The sequence below is a fragment of the Ricinus communis genome, chromosome 5 (assembly GCF_019578655.1).
Source record: "Ricinus communis isolate WT05 ecotype wild-type chromosome 5, ASM1957865v1, whole genome shotgun sequence".
Lineage (NCBI taxonomy): Eukaryota > Viridiplantae > Streptophyta > Magnoliopsida > Malpighiales > Euphorbiaceae > Ricinus > Ricinus communis.
In genome coordinates, this window is record NC_063260.1 from 22,097,841 (window position 1) to 22,106,108 (window position 8,268).

The 8,268-nt window shown below is 34.6% G+C and overlaps 1 protein-coding gene across 1 annotated transcript; it reads right to left on the reverse strand.

Annotated features, from left to right (window-relative positions):
- Positions 1 to 331: 331 nt before the first annotated feature.
- LOC8258854 lies at positions 332 to 4,051 on the reverse strand. Its single transcript, XM_015728243.3, has 4 exons — positions 3,681 to 4,051; positions 1,837 to 2,971; positions 755 to 1,735; positions 332 to 645 (listed from the first exon to the last, which is right to left on the reverse strand). Exons 2-4 carry the CDS (start codon positions 2,866 to 2,868, stop codon positions 607 to 609), a joined length of 2,052 nt encoding a protein of 683 aa, XP_015583729.2. The 5' UTR covers positions 2,869 to 2,971; positions 3,681 to 4,051; the 3' UTR covers positions 332 to 606.
- Between the last annotated feature and the right edge of the window lie 4,217 nt (positions 4,052 to 8,268).

Genomic DNA, 8,268 nt, shown 5'->3' on the forward strand with positions numbered 1-8,268 from the left:
TAGCTTAGCTAAGACGGCTTTGCTTGGCAACGGATATAGACTAAAGCATTTGAGAAAGCAACTGTAGTCCAACGACAGAGCGTTTGTTATTCAAAAGGCATATGAAAACAAGCTCAACTGATGAATGCTATTGCAACTGAGAACTCCAGACTTCAGTGAAGTCAAGATAGTGTTCCTTAATTTGCCTTGTAACATCAAGAACCTCATGGAACCTAATGTATGATGCAAGTATCCTACGCTCCTATGACATGTTGATTGATCACCAAAACTGGATACTGGTTTCTCTGAACCACAAATTATGTTTAGTACCCGAGAAAACGATAACAGATGCTTAAAAGAATCAAAGAGCCATTACCAAGAAATCTAATGGCCCGATAACTCCATTGCCTCAGTCTTGCATAAATGGCAGCAAGAAAGGGAATGCAAACTCACAAACTTACAAAATTGTACAAGAACCGATAATAATACATTCTGACTGCCATTCTAGCTGAATGATCCTCCCAGATTTATAAAAAAAAAAAATGGGGCTGTAATTCTTACCATTGTGGGAAACAAAATCCAAACAAAACAATAACGATATGTAAAGTAGGAGACCTTCAAATTTCTTCAACTTTTAGATTGCTGAGAAGCATGAGGAAATAGTTCCTGTCAAAGAATTGGAAAAGCAAAATGTCAATTCTTGTGCACTCAATATCAAGATTTTATCCTTCTCTGATGGAAAAGAAAGCTGAGGTTATTTGGCATGATTTATTACCTCAGAGTAGCGAACATGATCGTGATGCAAATAGGATGACTTTACGATGTTTTCCCATTTGGTAGTAGCAGAAAATGTCTTGGTATCCTGCCTTTTGCTAAGGAAACTATTGTTGCGATATGAATTCGAAGATTGATTTTGAGAGGAAATTGAAGGCAGGGTACGCCAAAGCCAAGATTCAGAAGGGGTTTTTGGTAGAAGTGGAGGAATAGGAGGCTGTACGAGTACTAAACTAGTTTTCTCACTTCCTGTATCATCTCTTTTAGAAATTTGATCACTTTCAATATTTACATTGCCTTCAGTGGCTGCACTTATACATACCAAGGCCATTGATTCCTTGGACAAGTCTTCCGTCATCTCTGCTTGGCCTTTGTCAGGTGACACATCTGAGAGAAGAGGTAACTCAGGACCACCTGACCGCAAGCCTTTGGTTTCCAGTTTACCCTCTCCACCTGCAACATTCAAGCATTTCATATCTCTAAATGAAGATTTTACAACAGCAATTTCTTGAAACAAAGACTTAAGATCCTTCTCTGCAGAGTCCACAAAACCCTTCTTGATGTCTGAGGAACCTGAATTTGAACACAATATTCCTGCAGCATTTACAGTATCTACATACAACGTCTTCTCAACAGTTGGGCTTGCTGGGCGAGAACCCCGTCTAATGCCATTATATGATACTAGTTCCTGAGATTTGCTATAGCCTCTGTTAAAAGAATTAAACTGGTTGGATTTTAGATTTTCAAGTTGTTTAGGAATGCCTTGAGATCCCCTCCCGCGGAAAGGAGACTGAGGTGCTTCATTGCGGTGAGGAGATATGCAACCTGAACGCCTAAAAGGTGATGTCCTGCTTATCATTTGCCGGTCAGTTGCATAAGTGAACCGATTGGATCCGCCAGTAAGCTTGTTTTCAACACCTACCATCCTTGGTGATGGAACTTCACTGTCTTGTTTCTGTTTAGAAACAGCATTCCTAGCAGGCTGAAAAGCAGTATGTAAGCATTGGCAAGTAATGACAAACACCATCCAAGTTATAAGGAACAAACACTTATAACAGGATAAAAACAGTGTCCAATTCTTACCTTCTTTACAGTTGGGCTCTGTGACCTAGAGAAAACAGCTTTAGTTAATTTTTTAATATCCTTGGTGGAAGACATGGAAGTCTGCGTCCTAATTTTCATTCCAGGAACAGGATTTAAGAGGCATAAAGAATTCTTTATGCATAACCTAGGAAGGAAACCACAACCTTTAGCTGTTATATTGCCGGAATCAGAATAATCATCACATTCATCTTCACTTTCTTCGTCTTCTTTATCCTGGTGATAAGGTGGGATATTACAAGATCGATTTCGAATAACAGGAGGTGTCCTATCCCTATTAACAGCTTTTGTAGTCTGTCTAGGTTGTTCACCAGACACGGGTTGCTTTCTTGAAGCATACTGAGGTGGCTCCAAAGTCATTGCCTTGGCAGCAGGTAAGAAGCGACTCATCATGAAATCTTGTGTTTGTTGATCAATAGAGAAAGTTCCTGATGGCTTCACAGCGAGATTATCAAAGCCACTCACACCACTAAGACTACAGTTTACGGAGAATGAATCTGTAGGAGACAATGTGTCAAGTGCATCAGAGTAAACATCCTCATCGTCATCATTCTCTAAAATGATGATTGCTTTCTCATCTACTCCTTCCTTTGAGCAATCCAATCTACCTACAATATTAGTGAATGACTTTGCTTCAATTTGAGGCGTAAGGGCATCTTGATCTTCAGGTTTCTTATTGTCAATGTGCTTTACAACATCCAATACCCTGCGAGGAGGAATTCTTGGAGTAACAGAAACCTCCTCATGACCCTGAGGATCAGGTACAGCACCATCTTTTGGTCGACCAGGAATCTGTTCCCACTGAAAAGGAACTGCAACTGGTTCTGTTACTTGATCCAAAATGTAAGCTGGTTTACAAGAAGGGAGAGTACGGCGTCTATCGGGATGGAAGTTATCATTTTTCTTCCCCTTTTCTCCACTTGAAGATTTTGTTGGAGCAGAAGATCTTGTTGGAGTAGAAGATCTCCGCACTGATAGCAGTGGGATATTGAAATTCAATTTCCTCTCCTCCATCGCTACTTCACAATCAAGATAAAATCTAGGTTCATCAATTGGACACCATAGACGGAAAGCAAGGTCAGTCCTTAATCCTTATTCCTGCGCTCCAGAAAATAATCTGAAAATAAAGTGTAGCTGATAAGTAGTTACTATAAGCTTAACACCTTAAGGTTGATGGAGAATTAAAAAAATGACATGAACACGCCAACAGAAACTGATCAGGTAATACACTTGAAGAAGGATAGCATTTACTGTTCTCTAGTAAAGTGATTTACAAGGAAACGGATCATAAAAGCATTAATGCCCTGTCAGGTAGGATACAGAAAATTAAGAGAAAAAATAGAAAATTATTGGGATCTGTGGAAACAATAAGCACATTCAACTAACTCTTCTGGAAAAAAGAAAGTTACACATAGAATTGAGTTTTCCTTTTCTTTTTCCTTTTCTTTGATTTATGGAAGCCAAAACAGTATTAATACCTAATAAATCATATAAAATTAGCTCAGGTACAAGATCTTCAGGATTAATCTCCATATAAATAGAAAAAAATGAGCATGGATTGAAGCAGCTGAAAGTAACATCTACTTCATCTATAGGTGACATTATGAAGAAAGCTCTAGAAACAAGAAACCTCATAAACTACTAGAACTAACCCACTTAAGAATACCACCCGCACACGCAAATCTTTGATTTAAGAACCAATAAATTGAGTATAGCTGATTGAATATCAATCAAGAATTGAGAAAAGAAAAAGAAACGAAATGTGTGATGATCAAAGTAAAACTGAATTCAAGATTCTTGCACTAAATGAGATGAAAAGAACTTACCTCCGAAATTATCTATGCACAAAAGAAATGAAACGAGAAGACTGATTGAAACTGAAAGATCAAAGAAGAGTAAAGCGAGCGAGTGAAGGAGAGTAAAGGTTGGTGTTAATGGTAAACTGGGTCCTAAAATGATGCAACGAAGATGGGAATGAGTGAAAACAAAGAAAAGTCACGAGATTGTTAAGAGAGAGAGTCTTTTGTAGCTTTTTCCTCCGTATAAAGAAAGTAAAAGAGTGAGAGAGGAGATGTTGGATTGTTGAAACGTTAATGGAGGAGAAAAACAGAGACAAAACAAGGAGGATATTATTATTACACTCTTGGCTACGCTTTTTGCTTCCTTGCTCTTCTGTTTTTAACACCACGCGCCACTGGTTCTTGGTGGGTTTATTTATTTTTTCTTTCTTTTCAATTGTCTATACGCCACAAATCTTCCCTTCATTCCATTCTTAACTTAAACTAACACTGCCTTTATTCGTATTTAAAATTAAAACCCTTTTTCGATCCCAATGTCTCATAAAAATCTAATGATGCTCTATTGATGATTTAATACTAATACTAATACGTCCTTCACGTTTATCATTGCATGCGACTTTAATTTAGTCTTTATTGCTTTTGAATTAGCACTTCTAATTCTTCTATTATTGTTCGATGAGAATATGTTGTTATACATATAATTTTAACCATGGATCAAAATATAATTGTATTTAACAATTCTCGGGACTAACATTCAGTTTGAGACACAAAATATTGATCAGAAGACAACATGGATTAGAGAGTATATACTGTGAATGTTTTAGTATTTTATTTCTGCTTATTGTTACTAATTGGAAAATATTCAATAGATTTTCTAGATATATTAGTTTGTAACCTATATAAAATAGTTATAAGATTTAAAATATAAATTTATTTTTTAATTATTTAAATATGAAGTATTTATAAGACGTACGTGTTACACGTCTAAAAGTTTGACATGATATATTAAGAATAGACAAAATTCAATTGGGTCAGTAATGTTAGATCACAAAATATGAAAATTAAGTAGCATGTCCTTTTTTTGTCAATAATCAACCAAGCTAGACCTAATTGGGTTGTGTGTGTTCTTATTTTCTTAATGATATGTGAAGAACGGAAGGTTCGTGATTGCTCCTTTGCATCTTATATTTTAATAACAATAATAATAATGAGAATTAATTATTTTTGCTGCATAACTGAAACAAACAAACAAAAAAAAAAAAAAAAGAAGAAGAAGAAGTGATTGTGTTGTCACGTACTCGCAGTTGGAAGACTGATAGGTCGTTAGGCCAACTGCCTTAAATAGCCGAAACCAGTGGGATTGATTAATGCGATGTATAATTTAGGAACCCTTTTATATTCTTTTCTTTTTGCGGTGCAGTAGGAGTAGTAACTGTCTAGTCCATGATGAACCGTTGCAATTAATTAGGTATAAAATAAATTATCCAACTTCCAGAGCAGGTTTCCCGCACAAAAAAAGAAGGCAAAAAGGTAAAGGGGTAAAGATTAGAATCACGGGAATCTGTAATTTCCTCTCAATTGATTCATGAGATTAATAACTAAATATTTGAACAACAGCTTAACAAAGTTTAGACAAACATGTTTCGAAGAAATTGGACCGTCTCTATCTTACCATATCTTTCTAAAATTGACATTAGCAGTCAGGTCGGTTACGGTGGTAAATAAATGGCACTTAGCAAAATGGTTGATTGATCAAAGTAAATCAACATATAATTATACCTGACTTCAATTATGGGCAATCTTCACAGGCTTGGCATCCATCTGGTCTCCCGGAGCCTGTCTCAAAAATATTTATATTTGGATATTAATTCTCTTAGATCCACTCCAATTAAAATTTGAAAAACTGTAATTATTTTATAGATGAATTTAAATATATATTTTTTAAAATCCGTATATTATAAGTCCAATTCAAGAATAAGTTATATATGTATATATAATTTTAATCACGAGCTAAGTTTAAACATAAAATTAAAATTTAATAATCACAAACCAAATCTTAAACTAATTAATTAGATTAAGGGGGATATGAATCCAATATGTCCAAATCTTATACAAGTCTGAGTGGGAGTAAATTACTATTACTATCATTAAAACTACGTCGTAGAAGAGCGCTAATTTAGATTTAGAGCTATCTGTAAAGGATGGGAGATAAAAGGACATAAATATTAGTTTTAACGAGCAAGGCCAAAGAAGCAAAGTGTTGATGCCTATTGATCGCATATGGAAAATCGAAATATCTCAAATATTCCTACTTAATTGTCCTGACTGTAGAACAGACGGTGCATATGTTTTGTCCAATTGTGAAGCAAGCATGTGAGTTTTCCCAAAACTTATTCTTTTTCTTTTTGTTCACTAATTTCATGTTAATTTCCTTAGATTGCGGAAACTAACTATGTTACAAAATGGCTGCAATTCGTCTATTCATAGAGATTGACTCTACTGATTCTCCGGTCTGCCATTATTTATTGACTATGCTATAAAGTGAATAATTAAAAAAAAACACCACTATTCTAATGCTATGTGACCACAAATTAGGGAAGAAGAATAGCTTTTATCTTTTCTAATAAATATTCTTGTTAAAATGTTTTTATAAGCTTTTAGATTGAGTTTTAGCATATGTTCTTATTCAGAATAGTTTTATCATTAAACTATGAATCCGTTCATATTTGGATATTAAATTTTATTTGATAATTCAAGTAAATTATATTAATGATTAATATAAATATATTTATTTTCTATTTTCTTGGTCTGTGTTATCCGGTACTATGCTAAAAAGTATGATATATACTTGTAATTTGTGAAAAAAGCTTTTTTTTTTTGAAAAGTGTAAAGAAATTACTATTTATGTTGTGCAGGTGGAAACTCATCGAGTCTGTTTTGTGGAGTTGTAAGTTTCATGCAAGGGGTGTCAATTTATCAAAAGAAACACATGGAGAGTGGGAAATGCTTTATTTTGGTAATCTTCATGTAGGAAAAAAGAAGAGAAGCTTGCCCTACCACTTGCCCGTTGACCACGCCATGGTTTGCACAAGAGCCCACCACGCTACCCATCCAATTCATTACCATGAGGTAGGACCATCTAACACATTTTGATTTGAATGCTAGAAAGCACATTGCGTTATCTTTATGGTGAACATCAGTAGCCCTAGCTAAATCTTTTAATCTTATTAACCTTAAACTGGGTCAAATTTAATGTAATTGTCAGCATATCAACATTCATCAGTTTATAAAGAAATGATTTCACGCATGATTCAACAGATATATAGGCTTTAGTAAGTTGGACAATTACACGTTCGTGATGCATGTTTACAATATTAATCAATTAAATTTGAAATATTCCTTAATAATTCTTGGAACCGAGTCAGAGATTGCTGCTACGCAGTAGAAGAGAATATACTGAACATGCAAATCTCTATCTGAAAGATAGGGGAGGGGAGGGCGAAGGGAACCTACTCTCCGAGAAATTTCTTGATGCAGTACAAATGCTGAGACTTACGGATTGCCCAGGAAGTGGGATGATACTGATGTGACCATACAATTCAAATGCACATACACAATCAACTAATTAATGTCTGATGCCGCAATTAATTATTAGTACTACAACTTCAAAAATTGATATCTTTTATTTTTTTTAGTGAATGCTTCTCCATTTTTCTATTCTAAACCTATTTGGATTTTGGGCCTAACTTTGTTCTTTTCACTGAAACACAGAGGGGCCTATCTCGCGTGGTTTGTACTTTGGTTCTGTATTGGTTTGCACATTTGATTTGATGTTTTCTTTGTTTCTTCTTCTGTATGCTAAAAGAATAGCGTCCAGTGTTTCATAGAAGATCATATAATTGATATTTTAATAGAAATAGAAATCTGGGATAAACTACAGCCACTTATATTCTGGCTATCCGATCCTAGAAATGTATAGCATTGTGCAAATATAGATGTTGTCCGCCTCTAGTGATTTTCAGCATTATAATGTCAGTATTGAATGACTTGAGTTGTGGCTTAAAGTGGAAATTTATTGCTTAGGGTTAATTTATTTCTCGGTGATATATAGAAAATGCTTTTTTCTCAATCAAATTAGAACAGAGAATCTAAAACATGAGATCTTTACATCCCATATGGCATTCACTTATACATATCCTGAAAGTGAATTTACCTTTAAATGAATTATTTTCGTATCAATTTAATTTCTTATCTATAATAGATGTATATACTATAATGAACAGGTGAATGATATATATAAATTGAGTTCTTTACAGTCTGGAAATGGATGACCGAACACATACTCAATTTAGATATTGATAGCAAGATTACATGCGGTAAACAAGGCACACTGGTATCTATTTTCTAATTGTAATGTAATAGTAGGTAATGAGCTAGAATGGAAAATTTGATATCTTGAAAAAGAGAATCTTTTCTGTAACTTTTCAAATCCTTTCACCATTTTTCTTGTCAGCTCAGTATGGTTGTGAGGTTTAAACTTCAGAGTAAAGATCAGTTTATGGTTGTGAGGTTTAAACTTCAGAGTAAAGATCAGTTTTCTGAAATTGAAATCAAG

What these genes read in the sequence shown, in the direction of transcription:
- LOC8258854 (XM_015728243.3), bottom strand. Translation starts at nt 2,868, where the DNA reads ATGGAGGAGAGGAAATTGAATTTCAATATCCCACTGCTATCAGTGCGG. An exon ending in AGAGCCCAACTGTAAAGAAG is followed by an intron (nt 1,736 to 1,836) that starts GTAAGAATTGGA and finishes ACTGCTTTTCAG; the next exon opens with CCTGCTAGGAATGCTGTTTC. An exon ending in ATCATGTTCGCTACTCTGAG is followed by an intron (nt 646 to 754) that starts GTAATAAATCAT and finishes ATTCTTTGACAG; the next exon opens with GAACTATTTCCTCATGCTTC.